The sequence below is a fragment of the Cetorhinus maximus genome, chromosome 3 (genome assembly GCF_964194155.1).
Source record: "Cetorhinus maximus chromosome 3, sCetMax3.hap1.1, whole genome shotgun sequence".
In the NCBI taxonomy this organism is placed as follows: Eukaryota; Metazoa; Chordata; class Chondrichthyes; order Lamniformes; family Cetorhinidae; genus Cetorhinus; species Cetorhinus maximus.
The window spans coordinates 92,396,766-92,416,626 of NC_135881.1; the positions used below are offsets into that span (position 1 = coordinate 92,396,766).

At 41.3% G+C, this 19,861-nt stretch overlaps 1 protein-coding gene across 16 annotated transcripts in view; it reads left to right on the plus strand.

The window, feature by feature from the left end:
* invs (inversin) overlaps window positions 1–19,861 on the plus strand; it is a 400,143-nt gene that overhangs the window by 189,276 nt on the left and 191,006 nt on the right. For all 16 annotated transcript variants that reach the window (XM_078538692.1, XM_078538689.1, XM_078538701.1 and 13 more), the window contains 2 exons: window positions 2,763–2,872; window positions 7,382–7,553. In XM_078538692.1, the coding sequence (XP_078394818.1) occupies window positions 2,763–2,872; window positions 7,382–7,553 (282 nt within the window). The remainder of the gene's footprint in view (window positions 1–2,762; window positions 2,873–7,381; window positions 7,554–19,861) is intronic.

A 19,861-nucleotide genomic window follows, 5' to 3' on the forward strand; every position in this document is an offset into this window, starting at 1 on the left:
TGGAGAGAAAGATTGGGAATAAAAGTTTCAGTTAGTTGATAAAAAAAAAGCTGAATAAGCATAAGCAGAGTGAGATGATTTCTGACGTATCTTTTTCTTTCTCGTAAGCTATGTGGGATGGAACATTTGCTTTTACATTTGAAAGTTCTTCAATTGCTATTGTTAACAGAACTATCAACTTTATAGCACCTTCAGTTGTAAAGGGCTTCACTGATACAGGCTTAACATTCTCTGCCTTCCATATACAGACATAAACAATAATACAAACTCAGATGTGCATAATGTAAATTTCACATTCTTCAAAACACTGTTTTCAACCCTTCTCGTTCATGGGACAGCCCATAGTCACCATTCACTGACCACAGTATAGACATGCACCAAATGTTCTCAAACAATCTTTGCACCAGTTTGACAAATTTCTGTAGGAGTTGCATACCTCTCTGTGCATTTTCATGGTACCACCTGTTTCCATACCTGGCTTTCAGATGGCATATCATAGCAACTGCCATCCCATGTCCTAATTTCCCCTTAGACCTCTGTTTTAGGCATAGTGCAAGGATCTTTGCAAGATAGCTTGTTAGATGTCTTGCTTAGATGTCCTGTGCTGTGTATAAGTTTTATATGTTACCACCTGGTTAATCCAAGTCTTTGTGAGGGGCTTTGGCAAAGCACCCTGCTGATATTGAGGCTGACTCCAGCTCCAGAGTGTTCAGCGATCACTTGCTGTGGGCTTCTCTGCATAACCTTTACCCTTTTTTTGCAACAAATCCACTTCAAAGGTTGCTTGTGGACCTTAAGTGTAGGTCAGATATGAACTATAGAGAATATTTTAGACAATGTTTCTTGTATGTATCAAGTTAAGCCTGCACTTTGAGCTTGATCTCGGTGAAAAAGGATGGAAAAGATAAAAATCCCCTCAACCCTTCTCAGCCGTGGTCCTTATTCCTAAAGAATAAGTTGCTATCTGCCAGAACCCCAAGTTCTGCTCTGAATCAACAATGCGGACATCTTTCAATCCATATCCATATCTTCAAGATTCTTTCTTGACCTGTGCAAATCCAAAAGTTACTGGAGGACACCTCCTTCATGTACAACGGACTCTCATTAGTGAATGCATTAAAGGGAGTTCCAGTTAGCAGGTAAGCAAACAACCTGTTCTATGATCAACCACTTTTTAACCTCCTTATCTTATTGTATGCCTGATCTTAGCTTATCACCATATTTAGTCTGATGTCACAAATAAGAATCACCATATAGTCTTTTCCTGTCATTAACAAAGTTTGATTACATCCATAAAGTAAATTTTTCTGATGTAGAATGCCTAATGGGTTTCTTCCACAAACACGTGTAGTTAATTTATCTCCTTTGTAACATTGTTAATTCTGGTTAGATAATTAACATGCATAAATAAAATTCCTGTTGGAACAAATGTTTCTGATCTTTATTTTTCCCTGCGTACTCTGCCACCCAACAATTTTCTCCGCTCCTCTCCTGGCGATGGTGTGTTATGCTGAAGTATAGTTCCAAAGAAGCCAAAACACTCCTGCATTTTTCCCAAATGGCCATTCTTCATGTGTAAACCTAAATGCTGATTATTGATAGGCTGTTGAATTTTAGAGAGCATTGCATCTGACCCTGCTCCTGTTCTTATCCCAAGTACAACAGAGGCTTCTCATTAGCAAATGCATGAAAGAGAGCTCCAGTTGATTTGTCCCCTAACCTTTCCCAGTTTGAGACAGGGAGGACAATTAGCTGAGAATAGCCTGAGACTTTATGGGTCTCAATTATTCATAACTTGGTCAATGCATTTTTCCCAAAAAGCCATCAAGAAGCTCTTGTATAAAGTTGGTTCCACATCTAAAAAACACTAAGTACATTATTTAGTTCATGTCCAACATATTTTGTCATCTTACCCCACAAGTTTTTTTTATTTATTCTTTCATGGGTTGTGGGTGTTGCTGGCAAGGCCAGCATTTGTTCCCACCCCTAATTGCCCTTGAACTTAGTGGCTTCTTAGGCTATTTCAGAGGGTAGTTAAGAGTCAACCACATTGCTGTGGGTCTGGAGTCGCATGTAGGCCAGACCAGGTATGGATGGCAGATTTCCTACCCTAAAGGTCTTTTATGAACCAGATGGGTTTTTATGGCAATTGAAGATAGTTTCATGGTCAATATTACTGAGACTAGCTTTATATTCCAGATTTATTAATTGATTTGAAATTCCGCCAGCTGCCGTGGTGGGATGTGAACCCATGTCCCCAGAGCATTAGCCTGGGTCTTTGGATTACTAATCCAGCGACATTACCACTATACCACCTTCTCCCAGTACTTTTTGCTGACCAAATTGTTTAAAGAAAAAACTTAATAACGTTCTAATTTAGTACAACGCACATTGAACCTTTGAAATACAACATGACTTTTGTATTCATATCCAGACTTTAGTTATCCAAACCTTTTGATTCACAATCACGAAATCCGGAGGAATTTACCTGGTGCCACTCCCCTGCCTTCTCTCTGTATCCCTGCACATTCTTCCTTTTCAGATAGCAATCCAATTCTCTCTTGAATGCCTCAGTTGAACCTCGATTGACCCAGAATATAGCCAGAAGTGTCTGCTTTAAAAACACACATCGAATATGTACATAATACCAGTAATTCTGAAAGCTGAGAGATTTTGCATTGCTGGTTGTTTTGCTTGCATTGTTTGCTGATGTCACTTTCATGTTTTTGTGATTTAATCATAAATTTTATTCCTATATTTAGGTCATGCTCAAATAGGACACCTTCTACTGGAAAGGAATAAATCTGGTACTATTCCATCAGACAGCCAAGGAGCCACACCACTGCATTATGCTGCTCAGAGCAATTTTGCTGTAAGTACTGTTGGAGGATAAGTCTCAAGGAAAAGACATTTTTAGCAATTTTAAATTAGTATTTCGTGTAACTGTAGCAAGGTCAGGTAATATTTCTCAATAAGTACTATTCGTTTCTCATGTTTAAATTATGTTACCTCCCACTGACCCCACCAACTTTGCTGAGGTCGGCACCAGAGGTCACCAATAGACAGATCCCAGCACTTACACTGGAATCAAAGATCCTTTGGTTTTTGAATATAATTGTTTGGATATCTTCAAGGTAAAATTGAGCAAGTACTTTGAAGTGAAACATTATCAGATACAACTGTTAGGAAAACAAAAAGGTGAACTAAATTGACCTACATTCATTTCTGGCCTTAAACTTTGTGTTTTTAAAATTCTGTTACTAGGGTTTGTGGCTTTTATCTACAGCACTCCCAGGGCTTAAATCCTCCTTCATGGTTTAGGACTAAACTGAATTTTATATTCAGCATACGATCAGAGCACTGTGCAATTTCACTATGACAACCTGTGCTCTACTAATCTGACAGTATAGTACTTTGTTTTGTTGATCAGTGTTCTGCAGTTACTGGACATGTTTGCACCACGTCTACAGCTCTTAGATTTTTCTCAACTTCACTCTTAGAGGGTATGTTTCCTGTTTTTAATTTATACCCTCAGTCACTTTCTCTTGTCCACTTTTATGTCTCCCATAAACAATTTCGTATACTCTTGTCTGGCATAATTCATGGAATATTTTTTAGCCCATTTTCTTCAATATACAGTACTTATCCATGTTAAATTTCTTGTGCCAGTAGTTGGCCCATACAGATCTTATCTAACTTGTTTTATAGGTAATTGGCTACATATTCAACTGCTCTCTCAACTGCCCTTACCCTCCAGTTTGTGTTCACCTGAAAATTTTGACTACTGTGTTTTTGAATTGAGATTGTAATGGGCCATAATTTACTTTGCAGAGCACCTTACAGTGTTTTGTTAGTTGTACATGCCCTTGCACATTTAGGCTTTTGAGTTTTTTGTGTGGCAAATGGCTGAAAGTGCAAGCTGATAAAGTCAGGGAAAATGGGCACCTGGGGCCTGAGTAAGTAGGGCTAGTAACTGGATATCTCCTTAACTAAACATATGGAAGGATTATGAAATTAATTGTGCAATGATTAAGGAGAAACTATTCATTTCAATGGGTGAATTCAATGAAAAATCAGGTATAGAAAGAGAAATAAAAAGAGAAAAAGAATGATTGGAATAAGAGACAGAGAAAAAAAAGACAAAGGATAAGTTAAAAATTAAAATTTTACGTTTTTAAACTCTCCAACAACAATTAAAACCTGAAAGGATGAGATCGCACTTGTACTAGTTACTTTTCAGTACCAAAGAGATTGACTGGCAGTAATTATCACTTATCATCATTAAAAGAGTTCTTAGATTGAAATGGCCAAGACTTAATTTCCTATGGCAAGTTTAGTTTGTACCTACCAGACTAATGATAGTTTGTATTTACCAGACAAATACAGCAACTTCATGCCTTTCAATTGTGAGCCAATAATGAAATGCAGTTTTATGTAAAGCTAACAGAGAAGCAACACAATTCACACAGCAACTTTGGGATATTTAAATTTCACTCCATTCTTCCCCTCCCCTGAAGTTGTTGTACCACTTGTACTTATGTAATGGCAAACACAATTAGCCTCACAATTATTTTGACAACCAATGTTCATTTAACTTAGAAATGGTTCATTATAAATTAGAAACAACACATGTCCCATCGTCAATACTTGAGAAATTCCACTCACTCTTTTCCTCTATCTCAGTCTCATTGATACTTGCTTTTTCCTGCTCTTTAATCAATTTCCTACCAGTCTCAGGTATTACCTTTAATTATAATCCAAGCTTCTTTTGTGTTGAACTTTGTCAATGGTTTTTGAAAACCTAGATACACCAATTATAAGGCATTTGGGTTGCTAATGGCCTCAATAAAGTCTTGGAAATTAATAGGACAAGGTATTCCTTTTTGGTAGCAGTTTACTAGTTTATTATAATACAAGGTAATCCTACATTTTATCTTTGATAATTAATTTCATAATCTGTTGCATATTAAAAAGGATGTGGTCTCAACATTCAAAAGAAATTGTATGTGTAGCTTATGCTGTGACCCTGTCATTGAGTGAAAAGGACAGTTAAAAAAATTGGAAATCCACCTCTAGTAACATGCACGATAAAAACTATATGTAAATAAATAGCTGAAAAAGATTAAAACATTTCATGAAAGAACAGAGAAATTTTAAACCAGAAATGGAATGGACAATCACCGTTCAGGGACAAAATGATAAGCACCCATGAATGGTCACAGGTGCATATGATTTAATTGAAAATGTCCTTGCAAACTTTGCATGAAACCAGAAACAAAGATTCACCGAAAAGGAAATAAGATAGCTTTAAAAATCCAGCCACCCAAAACAGAAAATGATCCAAAAATTCAAAAGGAAACCTGAGAGAAGAATACCTAAACAGCCTGAATGGAACAATGGCAGTTCAATAAAAGTCAGAACTTGACCGGCCATTTCCCTCCCCCACTCTCCACCGTTCCACTCCACTCCAACCCACTCTACTCCAAACCAACCAACTCCCATGAGGCCTGACAACCAACTCGGCAAAAGTTTATGATTGACCAGAGTCTTGCACACACCAACTGAGTCAAATTATCTCTTGCTTCTTCCCCCTTCCATCCCCTTGCCACTTTCCCTACCCCACCTTTCCTCATCCGCACTTGTCTTTTACCTCTCTCCCATTTTTTACTCTCCACTCTTCACCACTCCTCCACTCCTTTTTCCTCCCCTGTTTTTTACTCTCCTCTCTGCCATCTCTGTCTCCTCCTTTCCCCTCCCCCTCACCCATAACCAGCTTCTCCTTTCTCTCTCTCCCCATTTATCTCCCCTTTTCTATCTCCACCCTTTTCTCATTCCTCCACCCTCTTCTCTAATTTCCACTTTCCCTTTGCTTCTCCCCGTGCCCCCTTTGTTTAGTTATGTCCCTGCCTTTGCTTTCCCTGAGAAATATCCATGGCCTTGCTCTCCCATGTGCAAAACAAGTTTAATAAATAGTTAGAAATGGCTGTGGTATAGTCACCTCTTTTGGTGCAAACAAAAAAATGTTTAGAAGACCTAAAGACCACTTACCAATAACAAACTAAAGAATGTCAACACAACAGAGAATTCACAAAGCAAATAAGAGATTGGCACTCCTGAGAGTGAAAAAGCGAGCAGTAATAGCTGCTTCACTTAGTAAGTGATAACTAATTCTGATCTGTCTAACAACAATAAGTTACAGCAATTAAACTGCTCATTCAATGAGCTATGCTTTATATACTACGTAGATGTACTGTGTGGTACAGATTGCTGAAACAAAAGCAAAATACTATGGATTTTGGAAATCTGAAATATAAAGAGAAAATGCTGGAAAAGCTCAGCAGGTCAGGCAACACCTGTGAAGGCAGGAACAGAGCTAACATTTCAGGTTGAAGCCCTTTTATCAGAACCGGAAAAAAGTTAGTAATTTAACAGGTTTTAAGCAAATACAGAGGCATGGTAAGAAAGGGAAAGGGAGGAAAGGACAAAAGATTTCTCCTGGAGTGGAAGGTAGAAGAGATTGAAAGTAAAAAAAAAATGATGGTGCAATGCAAAACAGGTCAGTAATGGGACAAGAAAAGAAACATAAGATGGGTCTAGAGGAGTTGTGTATATGGCAACAGCAGGATCGTTGGGCTGGGTTTTACAGGGTGCTGTATCCCCCGCCCACTATTTTACACTGGAAGCAGCCTTAATTGTTTCAGGGTTAGACTTCCACCCCCGTTTGGGATGAAGTCCCACCTTAGAGAGCTGCCAGCCAATCTGGCCAGCAGCTCTGTAGTCCCAGCAATGCCGGGTTTGAACAGTGGCCACTGCTGGGACTACTGGTGGTCCTGAAGAAGTGGAAGGGCTGGAACCCAGACTTCAAGTTAGCAGACCCCAGTGAGGTGGATGGTGGAATGGGGGAGCTGGGTTTGAGATGCCAGGGTAGAGGGTTAAAGTTGGGGGTGGGGGTTGCCTCCTTTCTTGTCTGACAGCAGCCCACACAGTGAAAGCTGCTGGGCTACTGACCTGGCTTACACCTTCCCCTTCCATGTGTAAAATAGCAACGGAGGCAGAATGAGGTGCTTAAGTGGCCATTAATTGGCAATATAAGGGCCTCAATAGCCCAAGGGTGGGCAGGCTACCTGACACCTTCCCTGCCCAACCGTAAAATGGGAGAAACATTGAGGGTGGACGGGAAGGCAGTGAGAAGGTGACGCGCTTTATCTTCTGAGCCCCCTTACCTTCAAGTACGCCAGTGGGATGCTGTAAAATCCAGCCCATTATCAGCAGCTGGTGCCTAACAAAAAAGGAAGCAGTGGGTAGGATGGATTGCTGAAAGGTAGTTTCTAAAATATTGAATGCAGATTGTGTGGAATGAGTTCAAATTTTTTTTGATTAGGAGACTGTTGAAGTATTCTTGAATCATCCATCAGTGAAAGATGACCCAGACTTGGAAGGGCGCACTGCATTTATGTGGGCTGCAGGAAAGGGCAGTGATGATGTCCTTCGAACAATGCTGAGAGTAAAATCAGATATCGACATCAACATGGCAGATAAATATGGTGGAACAGGTTAGTTTCTCAGTTTAAATCGCTTTATCATTTTTGCACTGTAGAGACCTTTATTTGATAATATCGTTCTCACCTCTGTTATCATCCATGCAGTTTTTGAAAAAAATAAGTAGCCTAGTTGTAGTTCATATTGAGGTTGTTAATTAATAGCTTAACGTGTGCTAAACATAGTATGAGATGAAAATGCTCATTTTTTATCTCTGACCATTCCTGGAAAAAGTAGCTGCATGTTCTAAGGTTTGCAATAAGGAGGTAGATACAGATTTTAAATATTGCAAACCTTTGAAAAAGCATATTTCAGCATGAGAGCTGCTTTGATTTATTGCTTCATTAACCTTTATCCATATGGGTGAGATATTACTGAAGTTAGTGCTCAGTAACATGATTGTTGTACTACCTCCCTCCTGTTCTGAAAGCGATATTGGGTGGCAACTTCTGTTCTCTCTGGTGGCTAGCTTGGAGGCAGGAAGGGCATTTAATTATATGGGATGATGGCATACCTGAACCCTGCTGCCTTCCCACCTCTGCCAGAATTAAGTTATGGGTCAGAAGGCCCATGGGTGACCTTCTTGCCCTGCTGCCAATTAATAACCACCTAGCGACCTCATCTTGCTGCTGATGATATTAACCTAGCTAAAACCTTGCAGTCAGCTTGTCGCCTCCGGGGGCGGGCGAGGGGAGGGACTCAACATTGGGAAAGGGAGGTCCACTGAGAGCCAGCCACTGTCCATGCTGCCAATCCTCCAACACTCCTCTCCCCACAACCTCCACCCCGCAAACGCCCCCTCGCCCCCATCCCCCTGATAATGGAGTCCTCCTAATTTTTGCACACTAATTTAGATTAATGGAAAATTGCATGGCCTTTGTTATATAGTAAATATTCCTTACCCAGTTTTCTCCTATGTGCTTCACCTGGTGATTATTTATGTTTAGGTGCAACAAAGGAAGCACAACAGCAATTTTACTACATCCTGTGCAATTGAGAGTTTTCCAAATTTTGAGCTGCATTTTTGTTCTAGAAACATGACAAAGTACTCCCTCCAATAAAAACTTTCTTGTTCAGTCTCTGTTGTGTTTGGCGACATTTGAGCATTTGGTGCCTTGAGACAGAGTTCATCAAACTATAAAGACACCTTAGTTGTGCAGCTTAGACCAAACCTGAAGCTATCTCGGCTGTGAATCTTTCTCACTGTAAACTTCAGTTGCTCAGTCAGCATCTTGTAACTAATTCAACAGCTGTAGTTTTATAGTTAGTTGGTGGTTAGTTACCATCTCTTTTATCAGGAATTTTTTGAACATAAGCGGTGTCTTTTCTCAGAGAACAGTTTTTCTAGAGTTTTGTCCCATTCTAATATTCCAAGTCTCCTCTCCTCCCTTCCCCTAGTTGCTTGTCCTCTTGGTTTTGGCTTCATGAAATGGAGACAGGCATTTTTTCTGTCTGCCTCACTCTTGAGCTGTCTTACTTGTTTGTGCAGTAGTGAAAGGTACATTTCAGGCATGAGCTGAAATTCTGGTGCTCTGAGCATTCAAATAAAGTTATTGGCAATTTTTTTATGTATGTGCTCAGTGTGTGACTGCCTAATGGCAATTTAGGAAATATTCACAATGATCTGCTTTTTTTCAGAGGCATATTGGTTGGTGTGGTTGGGGTCAAGAAAGCAGATTGTGGGTTTATATAAGGAAAGGCTAAGGCAAAAAATTAAATGCTCTGAAAGTTAAGTCCAACAGAAAAAAAAACAAGTATTTGGAGCAGACAAATGGATATTGGACTTGTGGAAGAATAAAAATCAAAGGAAAATGCTCAAATAATTATGAAAGATAAAGGTATGAGTGTAGCTATGGCATTCCCTCTCATCTTTTGCAATGAGATTGGGTGGTCGGGGTGCTGGGCGATTATAGAGAAGGGAGATAGCAGAATAAATTGGGAGCATTTGGAATTCAAAATCAGTAATTCCAGACCCAGAGTGGATTTAAGGGTCAACAAAGAGCACTAGAGCAAGCATAAACCGCCCCTACCTCATGCAAGATAATTGGAAAAGGCAGAACAAATATGAGGCAATTCCATTTGAGATAAACAAAGAAAATGCAGAATTTCATAAATGTTCCTTCCTTGCGAGCAGAATGACATCATTGCCCATTTACAGAGAACTGAAAGAAAATGCCACTAGATGAAGCAGTGTTTGACTCAATGCTCTAACGCCGATTCCATTAGGATTCCACAAGAGCTGAGGCACAACTTTAATATCATGGTCCAATATGATTGGGCTAAGGGAAAAATCTAAAAGATACCCAAATCTTTGAAAGCAGCAGAACAAATGAAACTGTTAAAGATGCATATGGGATCCTTGACTTTATTACTAGAGAAAGTATAAAAGTTTTTTAAAAACTTATGCTACACTTTTATCAATCACTGGCTAGGCTTCAGCTGTAGTATTGTATCCATTTTTGGACACCACCTATTAGGAAGGATGTCAAGGCGTTGGAGAGTGTGCAGAGAAGATTTGCTAGAATGGAACCAGGGGCGAGAGACTTCAGTTATGTGAAGAAACTAGAGAGGCTGGTGCTCTTAAAACAGAGAATATTAAGGGCCAATTTAATAGAATTGTTTAGTATTATTAAGGGTCATGATGAGGGTAAATAAGGAGAAATTGTTCCGTCTGGTGGGTTGATTAGAAGGGACAGATTTAAGATAATTGGCAAAGGAACCACAAGGGCAATGAACAGAAGTCTTTATAGTGCATAGTGAGCTGTGCAATCTGTAATGTACTGTCTGAAAGGGTAGCAGAAAGCAGGTTCAATAATAACTTTCAAAGAGAGTTGAATACATTATTGAAAAGAAAAAATGCATGGCTATAGGAAAGACTAGGGAAATAAGACTAATTGTATAGCTCTTGTTATGATCCCAACTGATGTTACTTCTGGACAAGTCAAATCCCTGGGTGGAACCTGGCTTGATAGATTGTAACTTTTATTTTTTGTTCAGAAACATGGAGGGTAGCGACTGAACAGAGCCACAAAGTCTGCTGATGTACTTTTAACAAAAGAATAAAACACTTATCAAGCAAGAAAAAGATGAACTGTATTATAACAATCCTTCACCCACAATCATACCTTTACAGATATACACAGGTTCATAAGAATAACACAAGTTACAAAAATCTATCTTATACTCTAACATTCACAGTAAGTATAGCGTCCATGTAAATCAATAGGTGACTGTCATCAGACACACCACACTCTAAGATCAAGTGACAGATGCCACCCAAAGCAAATGCCATGGATCTCTCATGAACTCCCCCCAGACGCTTGTCACACTGTGAGCCAATCAGTCTCATGGAAACTCAATCTTTCACATGGGGTTTCCAACCTCTATCCTTGAAGAACTCACCTTGGAATCTTCTCCCAAACAACGCTTTCATTTGGTCATCTTCCACAAGGATTCACCTCCCACAAGGATTCATCTCCAGGGTTTCAACCTGTCCTTCTGATGTTCCTTTCCCCTGGATCGCCACATACATTGAAGCTTTACCTTCGACGAACTCTCTCACAGATACTCAGCTTTGCCAATAGAATGCCACTGCTTCACAGGCCCAAAGAAAGGAGTCACCAACCTTTGGCTGTCTCATCACACCTTCTGGTTTCTTGCAAGCCCACTTTGCCTTGATTCTGCTCCCCGCAGCTTTCTCTCTTTAATTTGGAGCCTTTTCCTCTGCTCCTTACTTTAAGTTCACTGAATAGGATCTTGTTCCAGATTCCTGTCTTTGTCCTTCGACTTAACTTAAAGGCCTTCTTGGGACCTTTCTCCTTTTCCTTTAGGACCTGCTTCCTTCATTTCCCTCTCCTAATAGACTGCTGACAACTTGGTATCTCTCTTGAGATCCAAAACTGACTCGACATTCACTGTTACTTTAACTTTAGAGCAACTCATTTAAGATCCTTAGACTTATTTTCCTTAGCAATCTGCCAGACTGTCCAGCTAGAAAGAGACCTAAAGAGCTCCCTTCACCTTACGGCATAATCACCAACTGAATTTAAACTGCTTTCTGTTTCTCTCTCTGTCTCTCTCTGCCCCCCGTTGCTAGGCAACAGCATGGTTTTTCCTACTTTGTTTTAACTTCCCTAAACCACTTCAAGAGTTGTAAAACCTCATGAAAAATGCAGGTATACAAACAAAGCTCAAGCATCTCACAGAGAAAAACTCTAAATGAAATTAGTCCCAGGTTTCACCCTTCTAACCCACAAATAAAAAATATAAGTTAAACTTAAAGCTATATCTTGTTCCTAGCACCCACAAATACAACTTATTTAAACTACCTCTAGTTCCTAATACTCTTTAAAAGAGTCAGCACAGGCATGATGGGCTGAATGGCTTCCTTCTGTGCTGATTGATTCTAAATACAGGAGACCGTCTTTTGACTACGATATTTTCCAACTGCATGAACACCTTCAACTTCCCCCTTCCCACCACAAAGATATTATATCTAAAGGCATTTGGTTTAGCCACAGGATTTGCAGTTAATTGCTACCTATCAAACCTTGAACTAAATCATTGATCACCACATATACTTTTTAAGGAGCAGGGACATGAATTCATTGCTGTGTATTTGTTCAGAATTCAATGGTATCATGTGCTGAGTGCTCACCCAGTGCTGCTGTCCTTGTTGACTTAACTTGATTCCCTATGTACCAGTGCACTGAATTTAGAATCTTTATTGTTGTCTGCACTGTTCCTCACCCCACATTACCTCTGCAACCTCTTCTAGCCGAACGTCCCCTCTTAAACCTTTGGTCTTTTAAATCCGGTTCTGTGTAGGGATGAGTGGAGGAAAAGGTGGCACGTAATGCTAGTCTTCTCAGAGTCCTACTTCCTGGAATTCCCTAACTGAATATCTCCAGGGCCAGAATTTCCCGCTCCCTTTGGTGGCGGGCATGTTTGGCAGCTTGAGTGGACAATATGACGAGAAAGCTAAAAATCGATTTCGCATTGTTGTAAAACTAGTTTGTGATCATCTGCTCCACCCATCAATGGTGGGCCATGATTCCTGCTGCCGCACGTCAGGAACCTAATTTTAATACTTTAGCATCACATTATAAGCCCTGCTCACTAGAATTATCCCCCTACGCTGGATCATCCGGGCACTTGCCAACGTATTTCACAACTGTACAAAAGCGACGTGCATTTGGCGAGCTGCACTTCGCTCGGGACTTCGAGGTTTGTTTACCTACCTTGCTTCAGGCAGCACTCGCGGTCATCAGTGTCAGGCTTCGCAGGCAGCACCATGCCACATTTAGGGGGCCTCATGGTCAGGTCTCTACCTACCAGATCTGCCATAAAGCGGGGGTGGCTTTTCAATGGCTGCAGGGCTAGGACTTGCTTGGGGAAGGGTGAGAAATGGCCTCAGGCGAGGGAAGAAGCTGCAGGGTGAGGGCTGTACTGGGGAAGGAGGGTATCCCAGGGTGTGTGGAGGGCACATGTTGATCTGTGCAAGTAGCCTCATGATGGTGAGGGCTGAGGAGGCAGTCCACAGAGTAGATGAGGCCAGATGGAGATGTGAGGGTGAGTGAGAGAATGAACGGTGAATTCCCTTGAGCTGGCAGTGAGTGAGATGCCAGTGAATGTGTGATGGCCTTGTGAGTGTGTGAGTTTAGAGTGATGAGAAGGTCGCCTTACCTTGGCGGCACGGATGAGATTATCCATCCTCTTTCTACATTGGATGGCCAACCTCTTCTGTGCAACATTGGCACTGATCATCACAGCGACCGCCTCCCAAGCTAGAGTGGTGAGATTGCTGGACCTCCTGCGTCCAGAGCAGGGGTGGAGGACTTCACAGCAGGCTTCCAAAAGGCATTCAAGTGACGGGCCTTTTCAGGGCCATGTCGTCACTGGAGCAGCCCTGGCTGCAAGCATTGAGAACTGTGTGCACGGCTGTAGTTTAGATATGGCACGTGAAGTGAAGAAGCGGTGAGGTAGCGGCGTCGCGGGTAATTCAAAGGCCATCCGCCAGCGAGACAGCGTGTTTCCTGTGACTGCATAATTAATGAGGCGGGAAGTGGACGATACAGCACGAAAACCCGCCCCAGCTCTCTACTCATCTCCCCACTTTTAAAAGCCTCGTCTATACCTATCTTTTCAACCAAACACATGGTTATGTTCTCAGCTCACCCTGTTATTTCATTTACCTAAGTTTAATTCCTCTCTCCCTTCTCGCATAAAGCACCTTGGAATATTTTTAACATTAAAGTCACTATACAAATTATTGTTACTGTTTCATCTGCTTAACTTTCTCCGGCTCCATAATCATAAATTACGGCAGACAAGAAGAAGAATCTCCATGGGAATTCAAACCCTGTGCCTCTTAAAGAAAGACAATACCCATTATTCCTTCAACAAGGTGAAAGTAAGTGAACCCCTTGACCTCATTGAGAATAATTGGTAACTTGAGAGGAACGTCTTACCATTACTTGGGGAAAACTGCAGGATGTTTTTGTGTTCAGGTCATGACTATTATTAGATATATATCAGAGGTTATGGGCATAGTTTTTTATAACATAGAGGAATAATTTTGTATTATTAGAAGTTACCTAATGACATTTAAAATTAGAAAACACAACTTCACAAAGGAAGGCAAGTAAATGGTATCTAAAGATCTGTTCTCTATGCCACGATCCCACCCAACTGTCCTACTGACAGGATCACCTAGGGAAACCTGCTCAAAAGAAATGACAAGTTGGGTTCAGGGTCTTTTGTCAGAGTATTTTAATTAATATTATTTTGGAGCATATGTTCTAGTCACTTTATCCTGCAGCTCCAGGCAAATTTGGTTTCTAATCAATCGTTACTTTGTAATGTATGTGATCAAATTTTTTCACATGATGACTCAAATTAGGACTTAGGATACTTGCACATAATCGGCTCGATTTTCATCTTCGAGGTGGGTAGCGGGAGTCAGAAAAATTCCCAGCTCAGCCTGCTGCCTAGGGGGAATGCTCCCAGGGATTTTCATTGAGCTTGGGGGTAGGGTGGTGCATGCTGGAGTTGGGCTAATTTACCCGGGAAAAAGTTTGAAGGTAGCCACAGGGGCTGCTGCGTTGCCAAGGCAGACTGCTTAAAAGGCCCACCTTGGTGCTGTGAGACTTTGTCCCAGTTAAAATAAAAACAGAAAGGCCCTCCAGCCTTCACTCCTTGCACCCCCTCAACTGCCACACACTCCCCATATCTCATCCATGCCACCTCATGCTCCTAAAATTACCCCATGGCCCCTCATGCCCCCCATGCCAAGCTTTCCATTCTGACTCACCCACTATACACTGTGTAGAAGCAAAGAACTCTATAATGACAATAGGATGTGTGAAAAAAATGGCAGGCAGCAACATAACTGCTGCATCCTGTGGCTTCAGCTTCTCTCAGAATAAGTGGTGCAGCACTGAAATTTGAGTGCGTTCATTGCTTGTGTTGATGAGCATTGCTTAGCTCCATGGCTATCTGATCTCTGCTACCAATTTCACAATGTTTATTTACACAAGGTTAAGAGGTTTTGAATGCCTGCAGTTTCAGCTGTTGAAACTTCAAAGGGTCTGGATGATTGACACTTATATTGCCCTGTAATAAAAAGGAGATTTTCTTTAAGTAGAAAGTAATCAATGTATTACTTTTTTTAAAGCTTTTTGTTTGCATATTTTATGTGACGAGAGTGTTCATTGCTTCTGTGCAGTGTATGGTGGGTGGATGGACATGGACGTGCCATAGCTTGGCATGGGGGTATACCTTGGCATGGGGTCATAGGGGTTGTTTGGTGGGCATATCTTGGCATGGGAGGCATGAGGAGGACTTAATTATGTATTGCATTATGTAAGCTTCATTACGTATTCTTGGCTGAGAGCTCAGAAATCCATAAGGCTGTTGAAGCACCTGAGCACCAGAGAAAACATTGTTTGATTGACAGCTCTGGCTACCTGATCTCTGCTGTCAGTTTCAGAATGTTTGTTTACACAAGATGAAGAGGATTCAAGTGCTTACTGTTTCAGCTATCAAAACTTTAAAGGGTCTGAATGATTGACACTTTTATTGCCCTGTAGTAAAAGGGAGTTTTTTTTTTAAAGAAAGTTTAGAGTTATAAATTAATGACTTTTTTCAAAGTTTTTTTCACACCATAGCTTTTAAAAGGTCCCCTCATGCAAACTATGGATCACGACTCCTCTGAGGTGCCATGAACCATGGCTTATTGAAAACCTGGCCCCTCCGCATGAAAATTGCGGAGGACTAGTACATGTCTATCCCTGGAATGGAACCAGCCAGGTTGGGGAGTGCAGGACCTTAACCAGCCTGCACTCTTAAAGGCCCCATTGAAAATTGGAATCCCAGGGAATGGGGTTGGGAATCCCAGAATTGAGTACCAGCTGCCATTTTTAAAGAACTCCCGAGTCATCCCAACTTGGTAAAAATCTAAGCTACATTTATGTTAGGGAAGTTAGGATGCCCCCTTTGGTAATCACAGGCAACAACATGACTGCTGCATCCTGTGGCTTCAGCTCCTCTCAGAAAAAGTGGTGCAGTTCTGAAATTAGGGTGTGTTCATTGCTAGCGTCGTCTAGCATTGCTGAGCTCCATGGTGACAAATGGATATCGTGCCATAAGAAACTCAATCCATCTGTCTATCCATAGACACTGACAGTGCTGAAAGCTTTTCATTGTGAAAGTGAAATTCCTCCTCCTTAGTGTAGGAAACAGTAGCACATTTGCAGAAGCCACTCCACAGTGCTGTCATTGGTTACTGGACATGACGGTAGCTGAGTTAAATGTGCAAACAAAGCCTTTTTTGTATTTGCTTGGCCTGAGAATCCCCTTGGTCACTGTGACTGCATCATTGAAAATCTGGATTACAAGACGACTTGTGTACTTGGAGTGGGAAACAAGCAAACAGCATCAGAATGACTGATAGTGGAAAAAGCGGGCCATGCTGACACAGCAGCTCTTTATTGTTGTGTCGTTATTGGCTCCTATATGCTACTTATTTAACAGATTAACAGCATCTATTTCATAAGAAGAGGAGCATAAAGCAGAATTGCAAGTTCAGGAAGGGTCAGAACTTGCCAGTAAAAGACCTGAATGAGCCAAATCTCCTGAACAGCAGGGGATTGCTTACCTAATTCTTTACTTCTTACCAGCTACAGAGCCTGTTGAACATTTAAACATAAATCCACAACTGATTGCTAGACATTAGGTTTACCATGACAACAAAGACAGTGAATGCTCAGGCAGAAAAAAGGTTTTAAAAAATGACCTACACAATTACTTAACAGATGTATTTAGGCTCCTCTGTAGAGTACCAAAGCATGTTTTCTTTGTCCTTCATTAACTATAAAGAAATTATGTCGGAATAAATAGTAACAGTTAAATTCCATGAACATAGAAAATGCTGGAGAGTAGGTGTTACAGCAGTAGATGCTGAGAGGTTGTTTCCCCTTGTGGGAGAGCCTAGGACCAGAGGGCATAATCTCAGAGTAAGGGGGCACCCACTTAAGACAGAGATGAGGAGGAATTTCTTCTCTCAGAGGGTAGTTCTTTACCACTGTGGGCTGTAGAGGCTGGGTCATTAAGTATATTCAAGAGTGAGATAGACAGATCTTTAATCAGTAAAGGAATCAAGGGTTATGGGAAAAAGGCAGGAAAGTGAATTTGAGATTATTAGATCAGCCATGATCTCATTGAATGGTGGAGCAGACTCGATGGGCCGAATAGCCTACTTCTGCTCCTGCATCTTATGGTCTTATACAAGAGAGTGTATACCCATTGTGCACTAAAATGGTAGAACATAGGGTCATGCATGCAGTCCATTTTACAGCTTTATTCAGCACAGCTCTAATCTAAGTTTTGTCACAGGGAGCCGGATAGCTAGAAGGGACAACACCATTTTCTGCTTTTATGAAGAGGCACATTGTTAGAGGTACCTGGGAGCTAGTCATATAATTGCAGAACCACGGAATGGTTACAGCACAGAAGGAGGCTAGTTGGCCTGTTGTGTCTGTGCTAAAAGGATGTACTTGCTATAGAGGGAGTGCAGCGAAGGTTTAACCGACTGATTCCTAGGATGACGGGACTGACATATGAGGAGAAATTGAGTCGAATAGGATTATATTCGCTGGAGTTCAGAAGAATGAGGGGGGATCTCATAGAAGCCTATAAAATTCTAACAGAACTAGACAGGGTAGATGCAGGAAGGATGTTCCCGATGGTGGGGGAGTCCAGAACCAGGGGTCACAGTCTGAGGATACGGGGTAAACCATTTAGGACTGAGATGAGGAGAAATTTCTTCACCCAGAGAGTGGTGAGCCTGTGGAATTCGCTGCCACAGAAAGTAGTTGAGACCAAAACATTGTATGCTTTCAAGAAGGAGTTATATATAGCTCTTGGGGCGAAAGGGATCAAAGGGTATGGGGAGAAAGTGGGAGCAGGCTATTGTGTTGGATGATCAGCCATGATCATAACGAATGGCGGAAAAGGCTCGAAGGGCTGAATGGCCTACTCCTGCTCCTAGTTTCTATGTTTCTAGTTTTCTGAAGGAACGATTCACCCTGAGTCACTCCCTGCCTTCTCCCCATAGCCCTGCAAATTCTTCCTTTTCAGTTAATAATCCAATTCCCTCTTGAATGCCTCAATTGAACCTGCCTCCACCACACTCTCGGGCACTGCATTCCAGATCCTAACCACTTGCTGCATCGCTGCTTAATTTGCCAGTTATATTAAATCTGTGCAATCTTATTCTCAATTCTTTCACCAATGGGAACAGTTTTTCCTATCTACACTGTCTAGCCCACTCATGATTTTGATTACCTCTATCAAATCCCCTCTTGGCCTTCTCTTTTCCAAGGAAAATAGTCCCAATTTCTTCAATCTATCTACGTAACTGAAGTTTCTCATCCCTGGAAACATTTTCATGATTTTTTTCTGCACTCTCTCTATTACCTTCATGCCGTTCATAAAGTATGGCACCCAGAATTGGACACAATACTCCACTTGAGGCTTAACCAGTGTTCTATACAAGTTTAACATAATTTCCTTGCTTTTGTACTCTCTGCCCCTATTAATAAAGCCAAGGATGCTGCATGCCTTACTAATCACTCTTTCGACCTGCCCTGCCTCTTTCAATAATTTTTGCACATGTACAACCAGGTCCCCTTTGCTCCAGGACCCCTTTTAGAATTGTAACCTTTATTTTATATTATCTCTCTGCATTCTTTCTACCAATATGTATCACATACATTTCTTGCACTGGAAACAGTTCAGAGGAGATTCACTAGGCTGATTCCTGAGATGAGGTGTTAGCCTTATGAGGAAATGTTAAGCAGGTTTAGCCTATACTCACTGGAGCTTAGAAGAATAAGAGTTGATCTTATTGAAACAGATAAGATTCTGAGGGGGCCTGACAGGGTGGATACTAAGAGAATATTTCCTTCATGGGGGAATCTAGAACTAGGGGGCACAGCTTCAAAATTACGGGGTCTCCCATTTAAGGTGGCGATGAGGAGGAATTTCTTCTCTGAAAGTCATTAGTGTTTGGAATTCTCTTTCCCAGCAAGCAGTGGAGGCTAGGTCATTGAATATTTCAAGAGAATTGAGAGTTACGGGGTGTGGGCAGGAAAGTGGAAAAAGGCCACAATCAGATCAAAGATGATCGTTTTGAATGACGGAGCAGGCTTGATGGGCTGAATGGTGTACTGCTGCTCCTATTTCTTATGTTCTCTACATTAAATTTCACCTGCCACTTGTCCACCCATTGTACCAATCTGTCTAAGCCCTTTTAAAGTTCTACGCTATTCTCATCACTATTCTCAATACTTCCAAGTTTTGTTTCATCATCAATTTTTGGAAATTGTGCCCTGTGCACCAAAGTCTTGGTCATTAATATATATCAGGAAAACAGGGTCTAAACACTGATCACTGGGGAACTCCACTATAAACCTTCCCTCAGTCCTACTACACTTTGTTTCCTGTCACTCAGCCAATTTCATAATCATGTTGTTACTGTCCCTTTTATTCCATGAGCTGTCACTTTGCTCACAAGTCTGTTGTAGTCTTTTGGAAGTCCATGTACACCACATCAACAGCATTACCCTCAGCAATCCTCTCTGTTACCGCCTCAAAAAACTCAAGCCAGTTAGTTAAACACGATTTGCCCGTAATAAATCCATGTTGATTTTCCTTAATTAACTCGCATTTTCCCAAAAGACCATTAATTTTGGCACGAGTTATCGCCTCCAGAAGTGTCCCTTATGTTCTCCACTGAGGTTAAACTGACTGGCCTGTAGTT